Source organism: Phascolarctos cinereus, unplaced genomic scaffold (genome assembly GCF_003287225.1).
Source record: "Phascolarctos cinereus isolate Bilbo 61053 unplaced genomic scaffold, phaCin_HiC Scaffold_1;HRSCAF=81, whole genome shotgun sequence".
In the NCBI taxonomy this organism is placed as follows: domain Eukaryota; kingdom Metazoa; phylum Chordata; class Mammalia; order Diprotodontia; family Phascolarctidae; genus Phascolarctos; species Phascolarctos cinereus.
Genome location: NW_027555514.1, coordinates 180,878,382 through 180,902,233, shown reverse-complemented (window position 1 = coordinate 180,902,233; position 23,852 = coordinate 180,878,382). Strand labels below are relative to the sequence as shown.

Here is a 23,852-nt window from a genome sequence, read left to right as displayed (position 1 = left end):
TAGTAAGACTTTGTGGAGAAGCCAAATGATTCTTTTAAAAAATATTTATATCTTAACATATTTTAATTTATTTCATTAAGCATTTTCCAATTACATGTAAAAAAAATTAACATTCTTTTTTTAAAATTTGGGTTTCAAATTTTCTCCATCTGTCCTGCCTCCCCCATTCCTCGAGAAGGCAAGTAATATGACATCAATTATACATATGAAGTCATGTAAAATATATTTCCATATTAGCTGAATTGCAAAAGAGCAAATTAATCTTAATAATTAATTGTAACTAGACATAACTATTACCTCATAAGATGGACAAGCGAACCATAGTAATCTAAATTGAGAATTACCCTTAAATTCTTATTAAGTACATAATTTTTCTTGTTGTTCTGTCATTCAGTCATGTCTGACTCTTCATGACCCCATGGACCATAGCAGGTCAATATTGTTTGTGGGGTTTTCTTGATAAAGATACTGGAGCACTTTGCTATTTCTTTGTCAAGTAGATTAACGCAAACAGAGATTAAGTAATTTTCCCAGGGTCACACAGCTAGTAAATATCTGAGATCTAAATTGAACTCTGGGCCAAAACTGAACTCTGGACTTCGTGACACAGCACTCTAACCACTGAGCCACCTATCTTCCTCTAAGTACATGATACTCAAATGTAAAAAGGTGTGTACCCACTTCTTAAACAAGTTCTTATGATAACATTTTCTTTTGCCTATAAGCCTCAGAGTACTCTTACTCAGTAGGTCAATGATTTGTGGATTTTTAGCTAGAAGTTGGTAACAACTTCCTTTTCATTCATTCCATCAGTGTCAAGTTGCCAAGCATTTATTAAATGCTTACTACCTGCCAGGTCCTGTGCCAAGCACTACCAAGTGCTTAGTAATAAGTATTTATTCAGGATCTTATGATGTTACTAGCACTTCACATGTCCTAGAAAGGAATCCCTGGTGTACTAGACACTAGAGAGAATGTTTATGCTTTGGTAGAATCATTACCTATTCTTCAGTGAGCTGATATCTTACCAAGCTAGATACTCATGGACTTCTTGAAAGGACAGAATCACCAAGCCACTATAAAATCCCAAGCATTTATTTAATATGTTAGTTCTATTGAATTTGCTGCTTTCTGTTATCAAATTTGAGAGGAAGATCTAATACTCACCATATAAGAAAAATTGAAAATAGACAGCTTTAACAATAATAGCTAACATTTATATAATGCTTACTATGTGCCAGGCACTGTGCTAAGCACTTTGCAATGATTTTTTTTCATTTGATCCTCACAACAATCCTGGGAAGTAAGTGCTATTATATCCTCATTTTACAGATGAGGAAACTAAGGCAAATAGAGGTTAAATGACAGGTCCACGGTCACACAGCTATTATGTATCTGAGGCCAAATTTGAACTCAAGTCTTTCTGACTCTAGGTCTGGCACTCTGTCCATTCTGTCACCTAGCATAATCATCAGAACAAATGGCATACATTCTTTGTTAATACTTCAATAACATCATTTGTTCTTTTTGTATTCAATTGTTTTACTAAAAGCAATTATGAAACTGTACAAATGCAAGTTAACATAATTCCTATGATGGATTTTTTGCTAGAAATATTACACTTCTTGTGGGTCCAAGGAAATCACTAGCTATTCACTGTAAAAACTTTGAGAATGTTCCAACACATCTGTTTAAAAAGTCACCTTTTCTTTAGTTCTGATTTAGAAACTTTAGATCTCAGCATTATGTTGCATTTCACACAGAGCTATTGACTTAAGCCAAAGGACCGTGAACAATAATTATTTTGCATGACTGAGCCCTGGCATACCATTGTCAGATAGGCACTTAACAGGAGCACTACTTTCAAAATTTCGAACAGAAGTGTCAAACAAGTGAAGGCTTATACCAAATACCTCTTTCTCAAGCTATAGTTCTGAGCACAAGTTCTAAGATGTGCAATAATGGAATGAATCATTTTGCTCTTACAGAAGCTTCTGATTTGACAGTCTGAAAAACTAAAGTCTATTTCTTTCTAGAATAGATATATCAGTAGTAGCAATAATGCAATTTCTCAAATAAAGCTGAGGAATGTCACAGGTGTTGGGGAAGAAGAGCCAGGCATTAGTTGTGTTAAATATCTGTTAGAAGGGTGGTTTTTATGTTGGACAAAGAGTATCTTACTCAAAATTAAAACAAGACTGACTTGATTCAGCTCAGTTGGACATCTGTTCAACCATCCAAGAAAACTTCTTAGTAATTGCCAATTTAAGCTCAATTAAACTCTTCATCCTAGAAATACCATATGTCTAGATCAGAGGTCTCCCATCATTTCCCAAAACCTAGGAACACTACTCTGATTATTATTGAGGCAAACAGGTACAAGGTTTAATAAAAATAAATAGAGAAACAGATAGGATTTTGATTTTTTTAAAAAATACATTCTTCTCAGAGTTAGATCAGGCAGGTTTCCACTGAGAAGTATTCAGGTGCAAACCAGCAGTACTGGAATTAATGCTGTTATTCCTTATGTTTGAAAAGCAGTGTTGTACCTACCGCCTCATTTGAATCTCACAACAATTATATGAGATTTCTGTAGCAATTTATTATTATCTGTCTCTTTTTTTGCAGAAGAAGAAACTGAAGCATGGAGAACATTTATCAATCCCACCAATCCCAATTAATATCCAAATCTAATCTCTAATTCATATAATAACCCTTCACATATTTGAAAATAGTGCTTGTATCTTCCTAACTCCCTCTCACATTCCTCCCCCAAATTTGCTTATGGTCAGAACTAGATAGAACTTGGGTATCTTGATTTCCAGCCCAGAATTCTGTCTATGATACCACACAAAACACATTGACTTCTTATTGAGTAAGAAGTAAGACCCAAATGGGGTCACAAATATTCAGACACAATTGAAAAATGACTGAACAGCAGACAAATGGAAGCAAGATGCCAAAGCACATCTGAGTGTAGGAAGACAGGTCGTATCTTACCCTCCCTGTGATAGCCAGTAATGGGATTTGTCTCCAATAAAACTACATTTTCTCATTTACAATTACAGGCCCAAATTCTCCCAGTGTAATACCACATCCTGTTGCTGAATTCCTCTCTAATTCCCCCTGGATCACCTTGCAATTAAAGTAGGTATCCCTCAGAGGGCAGGCTTCAAATTCTGGGGAAGTGAATGGTGAGTAAGAGCCTTACCCCACTCCCCTCTTTTAGTTTTGGATGGGGAAGAGTAAGTTGTATAGAATGAACAGGCAAGAATAGGCAGATATTATTAAATTATCCTTAATCCCAAACCCACTGTTCTCCTGAACTTCCCTAAATTTGTCCAGGGAACCACAATCCTTCTGAACACTAAGGTTCACTGCCATTCTTTTATCCTTAATTTTTTTCATCCAAATAAGTTGCCAAGTCTTATCATTTATCTGCACAACATCTGTGACATCTGTTCTCTTCTTTTCATTCACATAGTGACCACTCTAGTTCAGAACATCATCTTTCACCCAGGCTATTGCAGTGGCCTCCTAAATGATCTTTCTGTACCCAGTCTCTTCCCACTCTAATCCATTCTCCATATAGTCAGTCAACAATCATTTATTGAAGCCTCACTATGTACCAGGCATTTTATTAAATGCTGGAAATACAAATATAAGGAGAAAGAAAGTGGTGGGCTGCTCTTAAGGGGCTTACATTCTAAGGAAGAAAACAACACATAAAAGGAAGTTGATATAACTTGGAAAAGAATGAAGCAAGACTGGCCTGGGCACTCTCCTTAAATGGAGGTTTTGGGAGGAGCTATCCAATCAGTGGGAGAAGCTTCAGGGGTGGAAGCTATTTGCAATATATGAATTTCAGGATTTGAGTGAGCTTCAAGACGAGGATCTGGGAGATGGTAGAGAAAGTGTGGAGTGTAGTCTGGAGACAAATGAGTCTCACTGCCAAGTTCACACTCCACTTTCCACTCAATTAATTTACCTCTACAATCAACTATAAACTCTTTTGCTCATCATTTAAAGTCCTTCACAGTCTGGGTCCTTTTTACTTTTCCAACCTTATATATTACTGCCATTCTAGCCAAACACACCTTTTTGCTGTTCCTCAAATGCATTAAAATACCTTCACATGCATATTCACATACACATACGAATAGTCGAAATGAATAGAACGTGAAAACATGATGTCATATGTTAAACACTTACACAAAGAAAGAGGAATGCATTTATATTGAAATGTTTTTGCTGAATTGAAATCAAAAGACAATTCATTTTTGCTTGTTGTTTTTGTTTTTGTATCACATTTACATAGACACATAAGTTGCTGAGAAGCAGTTATATTCACTGACTGTGAGCCTGTTATTTGCCTTGTTTTATTGTGTATCTTTCAATAAAAGTCTTTAAAAAATTAACCAGCTTGGCTAGCTACATTGATTAAATTAACTAAATAATTAGTTACTACAAAGCAACTGCAGTTGACAAGGCTGATATATCCCCTATCCCTTTATCCCCCCGGACAAACATAGAGATTTTTTTTTAATGAGGCATATTCAATCAATCACATTGTTCTCAAGATCAAAATTGTTTTTAATCATCCATAAAGAAATTTAAAATTATTATTCATTTCATCTTTATCTCTTCTTCTAAAATTCTGATTTTGTATATATTTATAATGCCTATAATATAGTACATTATATAATTTGTAGTTAAATAAATATACATGTATTGGGTATGTGTGCTCAAACAAATTTTGCTGATAGGAGTGCACAGTCAAAATTTAAAAGGCCACTGGTCTAGATAAGGAAGTGGTTTTGTAGATTTCAAACTTGTTGAATGACTGGACCCATAGAATATTTCTTAATATTTCCCTTTCAACTTGGAAGGAGGTTTTTTTATGAAGTGTTCCAGGCACCTGTGCTTGGTTCTGTACTATTTAACATTTTTTATCAATGATTTGGAGAAAGGCATACATGACAGACTTATCAAATTTTCAGATGATGCATAGCTGGGAAGGATAGTTTAAGATCTTGACAGTCTAGAATATTGGACAAAAATGAATAAGATGAAATTTAATAGAGATAAATGTAAAGTCTTACCCTTGGGTTCAAGAAATTGACTTTATAAGTACCGGATGGGAGAAATGTGGCTAGACAGCAGTTCAAATGAAAAAATATGAGTTTTTATTTAGGGGACTACAAGCTCAAAGGGTGTCAACAGTGTGTTATAGCAGCCAAAAACAAAATAAACAAAACAAACAAACAAAAAAACTAAACTAAACTAATGTACCCTTGGACTACCCAGCAAGGCACAGCTTCCAGGTGAAAAGAGTTTATAGTCTCTCTGTCCTCTGCCCTGGCCAGACCTTATCTGGAATAATCACGTTCATTTCTATGCAACAACTTTTAGGTAGGACTCTGAAGAGATGGAGTGTCCAGAAGGCAAGTCAGATAACGTCTTTAAAAGATATAATTAGGAACAATTTGGGGAATTTGCAAAGAGGAAAATTTAGGTATTATGGAAAGAAAAAACTTCCCCAAACTCAGAATTAACCAGAAAGGAAGTTCATTGTCTTGGGAGAGGATTCCCTCTCACTGGAGATCTTGAAATAAAGGCTCAATTTGTCAGTTATATTGTATAGGGTATCTTATTCATATATGAGGTCCTCTTCCAACTCTGAGATTATGTGATTAAGTGATTCTTTGATCTTTTAGCACTACACCAAGCTGAATTAAGGTCAGCCTTCTCTTTCCTTATCTCTTCCTCCAAGCACTGTTAAAATGCTATAGCTACAAGAAAATTATATAGATTTACTCTTTCTACTCCTCTTAGGGAATTCCAAGAAGAGAGAATCTGTGTAGGGGAAAGGAAGTTCCCTAAAAACCAAATAATAGACCCAGAAAGAAGGGCTCTGTAGTGGGATCTGGAATATGTCTAAAGAGGGAAAAAGTCTGTGAATGGAGGAAAGTTATCACGTGGCAAAACCTTTGCTTCATAAGCAAATAGGGAAGGGAGAAAATCTGGTTTCAAGACTGCTTTGAATAAAGGGAGGAGTCAATAAACTGCAAAAGTATTGTGAAATTGTGAAGGCACTGGCATAAAGTCGGGGAAACTTGGTGGAGAAAGGTTGGTTATTTTGTCTCTTCCTTATTGGGTGTAGGAACCAGAGAAAATATTTGAAGGTGTGTTTGTGTGGTGGGAGTATTGGTGGTAGAAACAGGTATAAAACTGAAAGGGAAAAGGGCTTGAAACTTCCTGTTGCATGTTGATCTTTGTTTCTTTGCAGAGTTTTTTTGGATGGTGGGGGAGGGGACTGCAATTCTGCCTAGATCATGTTACAATTAGTGGCTAAACTTAACAAACCTGCATAATGTAGGACGTGGGTTTCCTCCATCCCTCACTTAAAGTTTTTCTGTTTTTCAAATTTCATAAAGCAAGATAAAGACTTCTTAAGAATTTCAATATTTATATGCCTGTGTGGTGAATCAGACCCTGATTTTCTAACTAAAACATCCAACTGAAAAAAATTGCTTATGATTGCCATAGAAAATCACAGCTAAAAGTTTTGTCTTTGTCGAGTAATGGATGGGGTATTTTCACCCTTGAGTTAAATGACGTAATCTGCAACTGCTGTGACCCTGAAGCTAGGAGGTATCCTTTGTATTCCAAGGATCTGAAATCTGCCTTGGCCTTTGCTTGCTCTCTTTCATAAGCAGTAAGTTATATCTGCAGCCTTTGTAACTGAAAAGATTATAGGAAGACCCATGCTCACTGCCTTCACACATCAGGAAATCCAGGTCTGGTTGATGGTGGGGAAAGGTGCACTCATCCTATCTTTTATTGGTGGGAGTGAGAAGTTAGGCAAGAGAAAATAATGCAGAAACCCCCTCAGTCCTATCCTGTCCTGTCCTGTAATCAGGATATGTAAGGCAGAAACCCCTCAGTCCCCCTGCCCTAGCCTGTAATCTCCAGATTATTAATTGGGGGTGGAGGAGGGGTACAGTTGACTCAGCTTCTCTGAAGGAGTCCTGGAGCAATGTTACATATAAAAAGTTTTTTCCCCCCTTTTCCTCCTTTCTCCCAAGTTTCTGAAGAGATGATTGCAGTAGGTAAGTGTGTATCTAAGTATTTGCCAGCATGTGGTAGTTTCAAGGTCACCAGTCAACATTATTTAAATTGTTAATATTTAAATTACTATTGCCTCATCCTTATACCCCACCCTCCTTGTGGTAGAGACTACTTCTTCAAAACCATGAGGCGTGTTAATAGAGTTCTTGGCTGTTTGGGAGGGGCTGGTGGTTAATCTAACTACTTCTGTGACCTTCAAGATAAGAGGGGAAAACATGAGATTTCGTCTTTAATCTAACTTTATAAATGGCAGCTTGGACAAGATGAAAATACTTTGCTCTGGTGAAGTGAAATGAATCTAAGGTTCTTACTTAGGTGAGGTAAGCAGTGTGGCAGAGTGACCAGAGAGCCAGCCACAGCATTAGGGAGACCTGATAAAAATGCACTATTGAAAGCTGTACAGCGTTTGTTGTAGTTTTTGTTAAATATCTAACTCTTCATGACCCTATTTGGGGTTTTCTTGGCAGAGATACTGGAGTGATTTATCATTTCCTTATTCAGCTTATTTTACACATGAGGAACTGAGGCAGAGTTAAGTGACTTGTTCAGGATCATACATACATGAAGGCCAAATTTGAACTCATGAAGATGAGTTTTCCTGACTCCTGGCAGGGCACTCTATCCACTGCGCCACTTAGCTGCCCCAAGAATATATGTTTCAGAGAATATACCAACCTACTTAAATATAGGGAGCATAGGAAGCTCTCTTATGGAGAATTTCCTCTACTTATGAAATGACAGGTCGAATCTCTATTCTGTGATAGGAATAGAGACTGGAACTGAGGTAAAGGACCTTTATCTTTTTTTTTTTTTTAAGAGTAGGGGATAGGCAGCTAGATGGCACAGTGGGTAGAGCACAGGTCCTGAGTTCAAATCTGTCTTCAGACACTTGACACTACCAGTGTGACCCTAGGCAAGTCACTTAACCCCAGTTGCCTCAGCAAAAAAAAAAAAGTAGTTCAATTTTTAAAGAGTGGGGGAAGCAGCACTCATTCTAGAGTCTATTTAAGTTTAAATCCTAGCTCCGATACTTACTACTTGTGTGAATTTGTGACAGTTACTTAGACTTAGACCCATTGGAGTCTCAGTTTCCTCATATGGAAAATGAGGAGATTGAACTAGATTGCTTTTTTTAAATTTTTTTTAAATTTTTTTTAAATTTTAAAAAATTTTTTATTTTGTTTTATTTTATTTCTTAATATGAATTTATTTATTTTTAGTTTTCAATATTCACTTCCACAAGTTTTTGAGTTCCAAATTTCTCACCCCTCCCCCAATCCCAAGATGGCATGCATTCTGAATACCCCTTCCCCTGGTCTGCCTTCTCTTCTATCTCTCCCCCCTCCCTTCTCTTATCCCCTTCTATTTTCCTGTAGAGCAGGATAGACTTCTGAACCCCATTTCCTGTATTTCTTATTTCCCAGTTGTATGTGAAAACATTTTTTTAAACATGTGTTTTTAAAACTTTGAGTTCCAAATTTTCTCCCTTCCTCCCTCCCCCACCCATCCTCATTGAAAAGGCAAGCAACTCAATATAGGTTGTACATGTGCAGTTATGCAAAACACTTCCTTAGTAGACATGTTGTAAAAAACTAACTCTATTACCCTTAATCCTACCTGCCCTCCCATTTATTCTATTCTTTCTTTTGATCCTGTCCCTCCTCAGAAGTATTTGCTTCTGATTACCCTCTTTCCCAATCTGCCCTCCTCTCTGTCACCCCCCTGCTCTCTTGTCCCCTTCTCCCCCTATTTTCCTGCAGGGTAAGATAGATTTCCATATCCAATTGAATGTGTATGTTATTCTCTCCTTAAGCCAAATCCTACGAGAATAAGGTTCCCTTATTCCCTCTCTCCTTCCCCTGTTTCCCCTCCACTGTGAGAGACTTTTCTTTTCTGTTTGTTTTTTTTTTGTGAGATAATTTACCCCCTTCTACCTCTCCCTTTCTTCTCCCAGTATCATCCTCTCTCATCCCTTAATTTTATTCTCCAGATATGACCCCCTAATCTTCAACTCACCCTGTGCCCTCTATCTATCTATACATACATACATAGAATTTTTTTCCTTCAACTACCCTAATACTGACAAAGTTCTCATGAGTTACAAATATCATCTTTCTATGCAGGAATGTAAACAGTTCAATCTTAATAAGTCTCTTATGATTTCTCTTTCCTGCTTACCTCTTCATGTTCCACTGGAGTCCTGTATTTGAAAGTCAAATTTTCTGTTTAGCTCTGTTCTTTTCATCAGGAATGCCTGAAAGTCCTCTGTTTCACTGAATGACCATTTTTTCCCCTGAAGGATTATATTCAATTTTGCTGGGTAGATGTAGATTGCTTTTGAGGTCTCTTCTAGAGCAGAAGCTATGAATTTCCTGGCTCTCACTTAGCAAATCTCAACCTGTTCATCCCCCAAGAAACTCTTGTAAATTACAGCACAATTTTTGATCTGGATTAATAACATATATTTCCAGGAGTATCCTATTAGAGGGCTCCGTGTACCTATTAATTCATGGGTCCAGCCTCACCTCTTTCCTCCCCCAAAAGGTAGAAAGTACTCATCACCATCGCCCTCTTAAAATCAACAATTTTGCTTCTCAAAACACTGGTCTTTTTCATGCCATACTCTCCAGGAACAAATGACAGGTTATTTCCTTCTGGCCACTCTGGATCTGAATCTCCTCTCTTACAAAGAAGGCCATCTCTGGGAAGATCATGTGGTTAGATACTCCTTTTCCATGTGTTCCATGAGAAACATAATGTACAACATCCACAGGCTGGATAGAATGTAAGGAACCTCTAGAGGCTCTAGACGACTAACTAACAATATTATGCATTTATAGGGAAATCAACAATGAATGCCCTCAGTAGTCAGGGTTTAAGTGTCCATTCTTCTGTTTAATAGTTTATATGACCATAGCCAACTCATTAAGCCCTCTGAGACATTTTCTTTTTTATCTACTCCTTTCATTTTACAATTGAGGAAACTGAGGCCCAGAAGGGTAAAGAGACTTCTCCAAGGTCACACAGGTAGCAAGAGGTGAAACTAAGATAACTCACTGTCTCCTCTAATATTCTGCACACCACAATTTAGTGAATACAAATTATCATTTAATTGTTGTTGATGTTGAAGATAATGATGTTGGTTTAGAGTGTTTAGGGGTTTATGATCTTATATACTGACATGAGTCCTAAATCATCAATATGTACATTAGCAACATAAATTCTTATCCTTATGCAATAGGGTAGTGTCTCAGTAATGTGCTAGTATAAAAAAAGTGCTTTGTGGGAAAATGCTGAATTATGGCACTTAGGATATGTACTTACACTGTTCACAAAAGATTATGTAATTACAGGAGTAGAAAAACAGCTTCTCTCTAGAATGATCTTTAAACTTTTTAAGCAAGAGATTACAAATCTATTGCAATAGATACTATGGGGAAATAGGAAAAGAGCAGGGTGTGAGAGAATCTTGAACTTAGAAGCTTCTAGAAAGACAAATACTCAGTCAAAAATATTTAGTTAGTACCCACTGTATGCTGAGCACTGCCCCAGAGATGTTGAGGACATACTAAAGAAAGTCAGTGCCTATTCCAGCCCATTTGGATAGCCGAGATCAGGGTGGGGAACCTGAGGCCTAGAGGGCCACATGTGGCCTTGAGGCTGCAGGTTCCCCACCCCTGGCCAAAGACTAACCTCTTTACAAAAGATTGGATGAAAAATATGTTTACTGCTGTCCACTAAACACTTTCCTGCCTATCAAAAGCCTGCCTACCTTCAAGGCTCAGCACAGATTGTATCTGCTATGTGAAGGCTTCCCTCACTGCCCCATTTGGAAATGTCTCTCCCTCCTCTGAATGCCTGCCACACATTAAGACAGTTAATATAGACTGTTTTAGAGTGAAGTGATTTTTTCATGTATTAACATTCTCACTCCTCAACTAGACTGTATACTTCGTGAAGTAGTGGACATGTCTTATGTGTTTTATCTCTGATAATGCCTAGCACAGTGCCATACACAGGTTTGAGGTTCAATAAATGAAATACTTCCTGTTGATAATCACTAATGATAACGAACATAATTCATCAGTGGGAGAACCTCAGTCCTCGAATCCTGTATTTTTTATTCTGGATACAGTAGTGATTAAAGCATTAAGCTAGAAGTCAGGAGCCTTGCTCATTTCACAAGATAGCAGAATTTGGGGGCAGCTAGGTGGCACAATGGATAGAGTACTGGCCCTGGAGTCAGGAGGACCTGAGTTCAAATCTAGCCTCAGGCACTTAACACACACATACAAAAAAGGGGAATTTGAGTGTTGGGAGGAGCCTTAAAAAGGTCATTTAATCCAAACCCATATCTGGAAACAAATCCCCTGTACAACATTAATGACAAATGGTTATCTGGCCTATACTTGATCCCCTTTATTGAAGATCTGACTATCTCCTAGGGCAGCCCATTTGATTTTTGCATAATTCTTTTTGTCCCCATCACTGGGAAGCTTTGTGAAACTAGACAAATTATATAACATCTTTGAGCTACATTTTCCTTTTTTTTAAAGTGATGTATGATGATACATTATTAGATTATTTTGAAGATTAAATTAGACGATGTATACAAAGGTGCATTGAAAATTGTAAAGCATTCTTTAGTAATAAAGTATCATTATTATTATTGTCCTTAAAAATACATGAAAGAATTTATGATCATATTGATATATATGTTCTTGCCAATCATAAAGTTCAACACCCATCTATGCATGCCCATCCTGTGACTTTCCTTCATGCCATCTTATAAATCCAACAGAAGTTCTATATGATGTACTAGAGTCCTTCCTTGATTTTTCTTTACATCATTTTGTATACTAGTGGAGCACACAGGCTGTACATTGGTTATCTATATATTTACCATATTACCATGTAATCTTCTATTTGCTCACACATTTCTTTGCTACTATCTGTTTAGCTGCAACTTCCTTCTGTCTTTTGATTTCATTTACAATGAGAATGTCAAGATTGATAAGCTGATTTCCTCCAATAATTTATCCATTTGTTTATCATTAGACAAAAATCTCATATAAGCAGGAACTACCTTTGTTAAAGCTTATAGAGCATATATGCTGTAGTCTATAATATAGAATCAATTACTAATTCTATATTATAGATTATTTAAAATTGATTTTCACTAACTTCTGCACATTTTCCTGATACTCTAACTCTAACACTGCAGAAGCAGGAGGAGGAGTGGGTACTGAGGACCAAAGGCCATTGTATGTTTTACATTGTTTCATGATTGCCGTGGCCAAAGAATGCATCTCCATGTGGTCAGCCTAGGAGTGACAAACCTTTACAAACTTCACTAGTTTGGTCCTTGGAAAGAAGACTCAATCAGTTGCCAGGTATTCAAAGCCTTCCCAACATGGTGCAAACTATTAGAGCTTAAGCTTTACTTCAGTGATCTTAGAAAACCCATGGTCCCCTCCACCCCATGATGGTCCACCAGGATAGGAATTAATATTTTATTATCTATAATTTCTGTTATCCAAGTTTCACGAATATTGACCTTTTCTTTTTTTCCTTCTCAATCAATGAACATGCATTTAGTAATCATTTACTATGTGCCAGACATTGTTCTAGGCCCTGAAGATAAAAAAGAAACAATCTCTACTTTTTATATTTTATCAAGAGAGATAACATGTACACACATAATTGTGAGTATCATATGGCTTTATTATTTGCTTACTCAAAACTCTTACCAATCTCTTTCTTAAATGACTTTTGTTCTTACTACATCCCTGCCTCTCCTCTGGCATAAATTTTCACAAAAAGAGATAGGAAGCATTTTGTTACAGCCTTTTTCATTTTTTGCAACCTTTGGAGTTTTCTACCTTTGTATGGTAGGAACTTTGCTAGGGAGGAACATGGTGACATCTTCACAAATTTGACTTCGAAAATGTACTTGGCTGAGCATACATCCTTTTAATAAATACTATGGCCTGATTTATGTGACCTGTGCTGACATTTCTACTCCTTTATATATAGATGACCTTTGTATATAGACTTTGTATATAGACTGCCTGTAGGATATACCTTTGTATATAGACTACCCCTGCAATAGTCTAGGAGAGGAAGAAATGATCCTGGGTCTGACAATTAATGCCACTATATTCTATTGGTACCAGCTGAGGAGTTTTGACACCTCTACTAAAAAGCGCAAACTAGATGGAGTAAATCATCATCCTTAGTGTTTGAAAAACAAACAAACTTTTTTGAGCAAAAGGCATTCTATAGTCTTTGTTATTGTTCTTCCTTACTGAACGTGCTTAAGCAAAGCATGGATGACTTTTTTGGAGATATTGTCTAAGCGGTTCATGTTTCAGGGAAGGGATAGTTTGGACTTGTGGAGTTCTTTGTAGTTCTGAGAATGTATGACTATATGAGTCTGTACTAATAAAAATGTTATGTCTTTCCTTCAACTACCAATTTCTTTCTTAATTTTTCTTTTTTTTTTGTATTGAGGTAAGCCTGTGATTTCATCAGTGGATGGATTCCCAGTATGGAAATTCCTTCTACTGATGCAGATGAGAAACTTGCTTGTCTTTGAGGATTTCTTGAGCACTGAGAGGTTTAGGAATTTGGTCACACAGCTAATATGTGCTAGACACAAAATATGAACCCAGATCTTAATAATAAAAAAAAAAGGCCATGCTAGTCACCAAAGAACCATACTGCCATAGGCCAATTTCTTATAATCCTAGAAATTCTTCTTTATCTTTTCTTTACAAACACTACTTCTGCTCAGTGAGGAAAAATCCCTGGATTTTAAAATTAACGATAGTGCAGTACCTTAGTGAGTCTGTGAAATACATCAATGTAGATATTCCACATTGTCCTACAGATTAACACCAAGATCTACCCAATGTGCTAGAAAGTTGATATTTGGTTTCTTTACATTTTGTGATGCTATTTACAGTACCCAATCTGTCCATCTATCATTCCTTAACCTTCCTGAATGACTGGTCTCCATAATTTTTTTTTTATTATACACTATAGCCCTTCCTTGTGCATAGGTTGTAATTGGAAATGTGTGACAAGCAGCCTACTCATGATCACCATGCATCTCTTCACTGGTCTTTGGGTTACTTATAACCTAAATATGGTCTCATCTCTGCCAGCTCTAACACTAACCATTGCACAGGCTAAGTGGCTCCCTATTACCTCTGGACCAAAGATAAATTCCTCTGTTTGGCATGCAAAGCTCTTGACAACTTGATTCCTTCTAGCCATCTTTCACATGATTTCCCTCCGTACTCTATGATCTAGGTAACCTGATCTACTTGTCCTTTATACATAATAATCCATCTCCCGTATGTGTGCCTTTGTACTCGCTAAATACACCCAATTCCTAGTGTAGAGATTCCTTCTTTCTCTTCACCTCCACCTCCTGGAATTTCGGGTTTCCTTCAAAATTCATCTCAAGCATCACATATTTGGAGGTATTTTAAGGAGCCCCTGGTAACTAGTGCCTTCATCTGTAAGGTTAATTGATTTTTAATTTGTATATATCACATATTCCATATAGATTTATATCTCTCTCTATATACACATATATCTGTATGTGTGTGTGCATATGTATTTTTTGTCTCCTCTATTAGAGTGTGATCACCTTGAGAAAGGAACTCTAGCAATTTTGACTTCATTGTCTTCTGAGTTTGTGTTTTGATCTTCCCTGTCACCATAGTAACTTCCTACAGTTAGGTTCATTTTTCAGTTGTTTGCTATTTTTTTCCAGCCTATTTTTGACTTTTAACTATGTTAAAGTGGGGCTTTTCTACTGGGGGGGGGGGGAGGAAACACTTCCTTCTGTGGATTATTCCAATTTATCCTATATGTAGCTTGATTGTACATAGTTGGAATGTTGTCTCCTTCATTAGAAGTCTGTGAGCTCTTTAAAATCAGGGACTGGTTTATATTACCAATGCTTAGCATAGTACCTGGCATATAGCAGGTACCTAATAAAGGTTTATTGACTGACTGACAAATACGCATAGTTATACAAAAAAAATTTTCCACTTTGGCAATTAAAAAAAAATATGTCTCATCCTGCTCCCTGCACTCCCAATCAGGATATGGGAAACGTGCTTCATCATGAGTACTCAGTAAAGGTGGTTAGTTCTTTCTAAGTTGTTTGTACAGTATTGTTGTTAGTGTATAAATTGTTCTTTTATTCACTTCACTCTGCATCAGTTAATCTGAGTCTTCCCAGGTTTCACAGAAAGTATTCCTCAACAATTTTTGGGAAATAGCATTTCATTACTTGTATATACCATATTTTTTTTCAGCCAGTCCCCAAATAAGGGGTGCCCTTAGTTTCCAGTTCTTTGCCTTCACAAAAAAGAGCTGATATTTTGTACGTATAGGTCTTTTTCTTCTGTCTTTGATCTTTGGGTGGTATAAGTAGACAGCTCTTAAAGCTTATTAGTTAGCCTCAAGGACTTCTTGACTTTCCTGGCAAGAAGATTTACATATCTTTTTATCATTTGCATTAAAAAAATGAAATGACAAATATTATTCTTTCATGTGTTTTGGTAAGTCAAGTGAATAATCAATGACATAACATTTTCTGATTCATCTTAAAGGCTGAGATTTTTATGTTTTTCATTGTATCCTCAGCCTTACTCATGGTAGATAGTTAATAAGTATTTCTTGGATTTTACTTTAGATTTTACTTTTAAAAAGGCTCCACAGAATTTCATATAATCATATGATCTTGGAGTTGAAAAGTAGTTCTGATGTCCACTTTTTACAAGAGGAATCCTCTTTACAATATCGCCAATAAGTAGTCATCCGGACTCTGCTGATGGGGAGCTCCCTACCTCCTAGAACTCTCTGTTTCATAGTTGGAGAGGCTTAATTGGTAGTAATTTTTATCACTCTGTCTTGCTTGCAGTTTTCTCACTTTAGCACATACAGAAATGGTGTAGGTATATTCGTATCTAATAGTGTAGAACAAATATTTCGAAATTTAAAAAAAATTACATTCTTATTTCTTTTTGAAGCCAAGACATATTGACTTTCTCCAAGTAATCCAGGATAGGGTTATTGTTTGTTTTGTTTTTCTTTTAAGCTACATTATTTCTGCTGCTGCTCAAGAGAATCAAGTATCTGATTACTATTTTGGTTATTGTCATTTTTAAAATAGCTAAGTTCTTTTTTAGGACGTCAGTCGAACTCAAGCAACAAAATGGTTGAATTTTCCCAGCTGGGTGACAGTGAGGTTTTCTCGGCTTTTACCTCCTATGGAGCCATTGTCCTGTTAAAAATGATGCTGATGAGTGTTGTAACATCATTCTTCAGAATAACAAGAAAGGTAAGAAATAAGAAAAGTAATGTGGCAGAACCAATTGAAATGCACATTAAAATATGAAGATATCAAAAGTGATTTTTTTCCCTTTTCCTACTTTCAAATCCTGAGTTTCTTGAAATAATGATCTTCAGTTACTTTTCTTAGCCCAGTAGTTTTTTGTTTAATGTCACAAATGGAATATATTCCCACCCTAATTATGAGGCAGTCATTTTTATACAGCTGGATCTGATATAGTTATAGAACTAGTGCTCTGTTCCTGAAACTTGTAAATTTTATTAGAAATGCTTCTTCCACCCACCCCCTCAACCATCTTCACTGTAGCTCTCACCTTTTGTCATGCAGCACAGAGCTCTCAGCCCTGGGAATATCCAGTTTAGCAAGCAAGAATATTGTGATTCAAGAGCCAAGTTTAGCAAATTCGAGATTAGAAAAAAAAAGAGTTGTTTTCAGTCAGCTATTGGTGTCATTGGCATGAACATGAATTTGAGGGGTTGGCTAGAGATCATCCAATCTAACCCTCTCATTGTACAGATAGGGAGACTGAGACCCATCAAGGTTATAAGTGATTGCTCCAAATCTCATAGGCAGTATGGTGGCTGCTTTAGTCTACTGGTTCCTCTACCTCTGGTGCTTGACCCTCTTTGCTGCAAGTGGTTTACTAAAGCCTATTAAATATCAGTATTAGACATCAACACTAGGATTTGACTCCAGGTCTTCTGATCCATGCTGCAGTGGAGAGGCTACTGAATTTTGAGTAAGAGGATTTCAGTGTGAATCCTGAATCCTTGACTTCCTACATGGGTAACGACTAGATGACCTCTGAAGTGTCTTTTAGCTCTAAATCTGTGGTATGGTACTATGATGCCAAATATAGTGCTTTTTTCCATTATACTGTTCAGATCTTCCTGTGATCTGAGCAAATTGTTTGATTTCTAGACCAGCCTAGACTCTTCTGTGTTTTTCTTTTTAGTGGAACTAACATTATTATGTAGCACAAACCATATACACAGGTGGCATTTTCTATTATCTTATGAAGAAGTAGAGAATAAATGCTTTTTTGTTTATAGTATCCTTTATTAGAGATGCTTCTTGGGAAATGGTAAAATAGGAACAGTTTCTTTTTGGAGGGTGCTGTCTTCCTTATCATGCTCTTTCCTTTCTCCTGGGCCCTCTACCCTTGTACTGCAATTATCTTATATCCTGTAACTCTAGGCCTCTTCTCTTAGTCAGCTGTTGTATCTGCTAACTTGGATGCAATGCATACCCATTATGAATATTTATATACATATATATGTATGTATATATTTATATGTATAACTGTATGTAAGAATATATTATAGAAAGAGTTAAGTAGTAGTTAAGAAGGAGAGAAAAAAGGAGCAGTATTTGAATGAAGGAAGAAAAGGAGAAAGACCTTGAAGATAAGGAATGAAAGAAAGAGAAACTAGACAAACAGGTGAAAGAAAATAGTGAGTCAATGAAAAGGAATTGACTATGGCTGCCAAGGCACTACTACAGCAAAAAGGAGCTAGCAAGAGGAAGAAAATCATTCAGGAAAATTGGTCAGACATTAGTCATCTATTGAGTACCTACTATGTGCTAGGCACTGTGCTAAGCACTGGGAAAACAAAACTAGAAAGATAGTCTTTGTCCTCAAGGAGTTTTCATTCTAGTGGAAGAAGATAACACAAAAAAGGAAGCTGAAAATGAGTGGGACTTGGGGGTAGAAAAAAGGTACCTGGCCTGAGCATAGTAGAGGAAGTCTGGAGTTTAGCCTAGAGAGAAATCAGAGATGGCTGGCCTGGGTGCCCTCCTTATATGGAGTTACTGAGAAGAGCTGTGTGTGTGTGTGTGTGTGTGTGTGTGTGTGTGTGTGTGTGTGTGTATGTGTGTATGCCTGTTCTTATGAACATAAGAATATATATATATATATATATATATATATATATATATATATATATATATATATACACACGTACACACATACACACACACACACATGCACACATATATGGATGTAGACATGGACATACTCTTTCTGGGAGTTTCCCATATTTATGAAAGCATGGGTTTGGCCTATGTCCACACATAATACAATGCATATAATACATATATGCACATACATACATACGTACATGCACCTATACATTGATACACATGTACTTCTGAATTCCAGGGCCGGAGTGAGGATTTAGATCAAAGATCATGGTAGAAAAGATCTGAAGTACAGCCTGGAGGAGAATGAGGTCACAAGAACTACTAGGTCTTAACTAGGTTAACAAAGGACTGAGGATGTTAATTTGAGAATGTATGCAAAGTAGGGAAAAGTTTTTCACTGGAGAAGCTGTGTACGTCTAGGGTACATCTCTGTCATAGCCAAGTAATTGCTATTTACTCTCAGTATAAGCTGCTATTCCTCTCAGAAGAAAATGTAAAAGAGGCTCAAAGAATGGCTTTATGCCCTGGAAGAACTTGAAACAGCTCCAAGTTTTCAAGGAGAATTAAGTGTTGCATACATGTACACAAAGAAGGGTTTCAGTGTGATAAGAAATGATATGAAGAAGTTGAAGGTAATCCTGACATGCTTCAATGAGTTGGAGGGTAGAAGAATGTACCTTGGAAAAGAAAGGGAAGAAAAAGCAACTGAACAACTTGGAACTAAGTTACAGCTCTGGGGCTCTTACTGAAGAAGAGGGAGCAGAGATTTTTGAGGATGAAGCACCTGCTTGTCCTCCAGGGAAAGATGATGGATGTACATTCACAGCTGTTCTTAGGTGAGGATTAGGGTCAGAAGAACAAATGAGATCAAATGTTGATGGATGAATGTAAGGCATTATAATTGGGTTCAAGCATCAACCTAACAAGTGAAGGATGATGACAGGGTGGTCAGATGTGATTGTCTAAAAAAAGATCTGCTGGTTTTTATAGATTCTCAACTCAATATGAGTTAACAGTATAATGTGGCAGCCAAGAAAGCAAATATAATATTAGACTGCATTGAGAAAGACATCATCTAGGCTCAGGGAGGTGTTTATACCATTATTCTCTGTCCATACACATCTAGCTCACTTCAGTCTCTTTATATTTAGCTCTAAACATCATATTTTAGGAAAAACATTGGAAGCTGAAACTCATCCAAAGAAGGAAGATCAGGGTGAAGGGCCCCAAAATCATGCCATATGAAGATTGCTTAGATAAATTGAGAAAGTTTAGCACAGATATGAGAAGAATGGGTTGGGGTGGACCAGGAAGAGATTGCTACTTGTCTTCAAGTATTTGAAGAGCTACCATGTGAGAGATCGATTAGACTTGTTTTGCTTAGTCCCAGAGGTCAGAACTATAAGCAGTAAGTAGAATGTGCAGAGAAGCATATTTGTCAAGTAAATCTGGGGATGAGATAATTTTTCGTGTGTAGGTTAAACTAGATGAACTAGCTTGCTAGTCCCTTCCAATTCTGAGGTTCTGTCATTCTGTGAACACGGCAAAATTGAATTTCTCTCTTCCCCTCCCTTAGCTCCCAAATGTATTCAACCTCCAAATTTCCCTATTGTGTCTTGTGAGAGTACCACCATCTTCTCAGTTATAAATTTCCACAACCTTAGAGTCATCCTTGATGCTTCCTTGTCCCTCACTTGATATAATCTAATTAACTTAACAAGTCATCTTAATTGCATACTCAAAGGACCACTTTTTCAGATCTCATTACCTTTCAGCAGGACCTCTTGTTCCTCTACCTGCCTCTCCTCTCTCCCTTCTTCAATTCATTCTTCATATAGCTGCCAAAATAATTTCCTTAAAGCATGAGGGCTGACCAATGTCACTCCTTTGCTGACAGATTATCTGTGACTCCCTCAAGCAGTCTCTAAGGTAAAATATAAACTTAATAGTTTAGCACTCAGTGCAAGAGATATTTGAAATGGGTAGAAAATAGTTTGTACCAAAAGACAAAAACAGAGGTCTGTGAGTTCAGTATGAGTCAATAGGCCAATATAGAAGTCAAGACAGGTAACAGAGTCTTAGGTTTATAGGAATATAGATCTAGGATTTAGGATAGAAAGTATTTCAGAAGCCATCTCATCAAGGAAGAATCAATAAATATTAAATACCTACTATGTGTCAAGCACTGTGGTAAGCACTAGGGATGCAAAGGAGGTAAAAGATATACCACACCATCAAGGCACTAATGGGGGAGACAATATGGAAACAAATATATACAAGGCATGCCATACATAGGATAAGTAGGAAATAATTAACAGAGAAGGTACTAGAATTCAGTCCAAATATTTTATAAATCAGGAAACTGGTCTTCCATAACCTGGTTCCAATCTAACTTTCCAGCCTTATTTTCTATTATTCCCTATCATAAACTCCACATTTCAGCAGTATTCTAGCTGTTCCCAGAACCTGCATTTCATCTCTTGTTTCCATGCACTCACGTAGGCCTTCACCTCTGTTTGGAAAATGCTGCCTCTTCATTTCCACCTTTCATAATCATTCTCTTCCTTCAACATTCAGTTTATATTCCATCTCTTCTGTAAAGTCTTCTCTCATCCCATTAGTTCATCATATCCTTCCTTTCTCCTTAAATTTTTCTATTGTCCTTTGATGTCTCCATTACTATTATCCCCATCCTTCACTCTCTCTCTCTCTCTCTCTCTCTCTCCCCCCCATCTATGTATATACTTTATTCCTTACTAGAATATAAACTCCATGAGGGTTGAGACTACTTGTCTACCCTCCTCCAACCCCATGGGATTCCCAGCGCCTAACACAATGCCTTTCACATAGTAGATAATTAGTCAATGTCTATTGAAATTTTTGTTTGCTCTCAAATTTCAAGGAATAGGGAAAATCATTTCATGCAGCAACTCTGTACATCCAGGGAAGAGCATTGTATAATTGCTCTGTGTCACAGTGGATAGATCAGTGGGCCTAGAGTTAGGATGAGCTGAGTTCAAATCCTGCCTCAGATGCTTACTAGCTATGTGACCCTGGGCAAATCACTTAACCCTCTTTGCCTCAGTTTCCTCATATGTAAAATGAGCTGGAAAAGGAGATGGCAAATTATCTTTGCCAAGAAAACCCCAAAGAGCATCACGAAGAGTTGGACATGACTGAACAACAACAAAATTTCATTTGAGATATATGGAAATTAGATTCAATTTTCACTGAATTGCTTAACCTTAAGTTTTGCCTAATGCATATAATAAATTATTATATGTAAGCTATGAGGTCTCTAAAACTGACATTATCTTTAACTTTTTGCATCCTTTTAAACACTTTTTGTTTGCTTGTTTTTGTTATTTAAACCTTTTCTTATGAATTTATATTTGTGGCACTGACCTTTTTCATCTCATGTGATGTTGCTTTATTTTGCATAGTGAATAAAATTCCCATTTTAATTAAATATTTCTTCATGTTTGACATTGTATGTGTTTATGTGTGTATTTGAAATAGGCTTTTGACAACCCAGAAGATGCTCCAGTCTCTAGCAAAGATGAGAATATTAAGAAGTTTCTTAAGAAAGATGACAGAGTTGAACGTGTGCTCAGGTAAGTTAATATCTCTTAAAAACTGTTGCTGTTGTGAAAATACTGGGATAGTAATTGGAATCCCACAAGGCTTTGTGGCCTAGAGGTTGTACATCACCTACTTTAAGGCTGTTAATTCAAAGTAGGTAATGATAGTGTCCGAAACCCAAAAGTCTCCATATTTTGGTAAATGTGATGAATCTTTTATTTCATTGCTGTGGATACACTATCCATTCACCCCACCCCAATAATGCTGTTTCATTTTGTGCCACTCTTTCTTTGATCTTCTGTAAACCTTCCATGGAGAATGCACCCAAAATGTTTGGGGCCTTCCCCTAGTTCTCTTGATAATGTGTGCCTATCATTGGAACACAGACTCCATATCAACCACTGTTGCTCACTATTGCCATACAATCCCCCTACCTTTTAATCCAGTAATTATTCTTGTTTAATTGCTTCAGTCATGTTCAACTCTTTGTGACTCCATTTGTGGATTTCTTGGAAGAGATACTGGAGTGGTTTGCCATTTCCTTCTCCAACTCATTTTACAGATGAGGAAACTGGTGCAAGTAGGTTTAAGTGACTTGCTTAGGGTCACACAGCTAGTAAGTGTCTGAGGCAGATTTGAACTCAGGTCTTCCTAACTCCAGTCCTGCCACTCTATCCACTTTGCCACCTAGCTGTAATCCAGTAATACATAGGCTTGTAGAATATAGATGTAGCGATTGAGGGGATGTCAGAGGACATATAGTAAAACCTTCTGATCACATGGATGAAGAAAGTGAGACCTTGGGAGGTTAGTGGACTTGTCCAAGGTCATACAGGTAGCAAGCATCTCTCTGATAATATCCTTTATACCATTTCTCTTATAGGATTCTTGGCTGGTAATGTGTTGTAGCCTACTCATGCCCATCATGTACCTTTCCATAATCTCCATACTGTACTATGCTGACGTTTAGTATATATTTCAGCAAAATTTTCAGAGGTGTTCTCTGGAAGGTTTTAAGGCACTAGTTTTCATAGGGAAAATATGAAAGACAATGGAAAGGAAGCCAGATTCAGAAAAATGTAGTCAGCTTCTCTAGACTGCTTCCTTTTCATTTTCTGAAAGTGAAAATACAACCTATTGCAAGGAGATGGAGAATAGAGTTGTTGTTTTTCCCCCCACAGTTCATAAACCGAAAGGGAATCTATTTAGAAACTTTTTCTTGAGATTTAGAACTATCTAATTTTGCCACATTCAGTGTCTTAATATTTGAGTAAATAAGGTGCACTCTTCCCCTGCTCCTCCTCTGGTTATGTAATTCAGTACAAGCTTAAAACTGATAGCAATTACTTATGTGGCTTTGGAAGGGTTCTCTAATCATTCAAAAATATAATTAATATACTTATTTTTAAAACATACCGCATCTTATTTGAAGGGCTTCAATCTTTACATTTAAATGCATGTAAAATATAATTTTAAAATCCAGATTGCAATGTTAAGGATACATCCTAACTTCTTATTCTTTAGGGCAGGGCTTCTTAAACTTTAGCGTCACAACCCAGAGTCGTGACCCACAGTTTAAGAAGTGTTGCAAAACGTCAGTCTTATCTTTTTCTGCTCTTCCCCCTGTTCCATCTTTTATATCTTCTAATACATACCCATTTATGAAAGTGGCTGAGATACATTCAGAATTTAATGTGGCTGTTTTATTTATATATTTGAACTTTTAAGATGTACATTCATTAAAATAATGAAAACCTTTTGCTCTTGTAGAGAATAATTAAGATAGAAAATAGTTGTATATATTTCTTCTAAATATCAACTTGTGAGCCCCTATCTATAT

The 23,852-nt window shown here is 36.8% G+C and overlaps 1 protein-coding gene across 1 annotated transcript in view; it reads left to right on the top strand.

The window, feature by feature from the left end:
- The first annotated feature begins 6,022 nt into the window (after window positions 1-6,022).
- MGST1 (microsomal glutathione S-transferase 1) overlaps window positions 6,023-23,852 on the top strand; it is a 34,846-nt gene continuing 17,016 nt past the window's right edge. Inside the window, exons 1-3 of the mRNA XM_020994408.2 lie at window positions 6,023-6,129; window positions 16,344-16,495; window positions 21,950-22,044. Coding sequence (XP_020850067.1) covers window positions 16,370-16,495; window positions 21,950-22,044 — 221 coding nt within the window. The 5' untranslated portion in view covers window positions 6,023-6,129; window positions 16,344-16,369. The remainder of the gene's footprint in view (window positions 6,130-16,343; window positions 16,496-21,949; window positions 22,045-23,852) is intronic.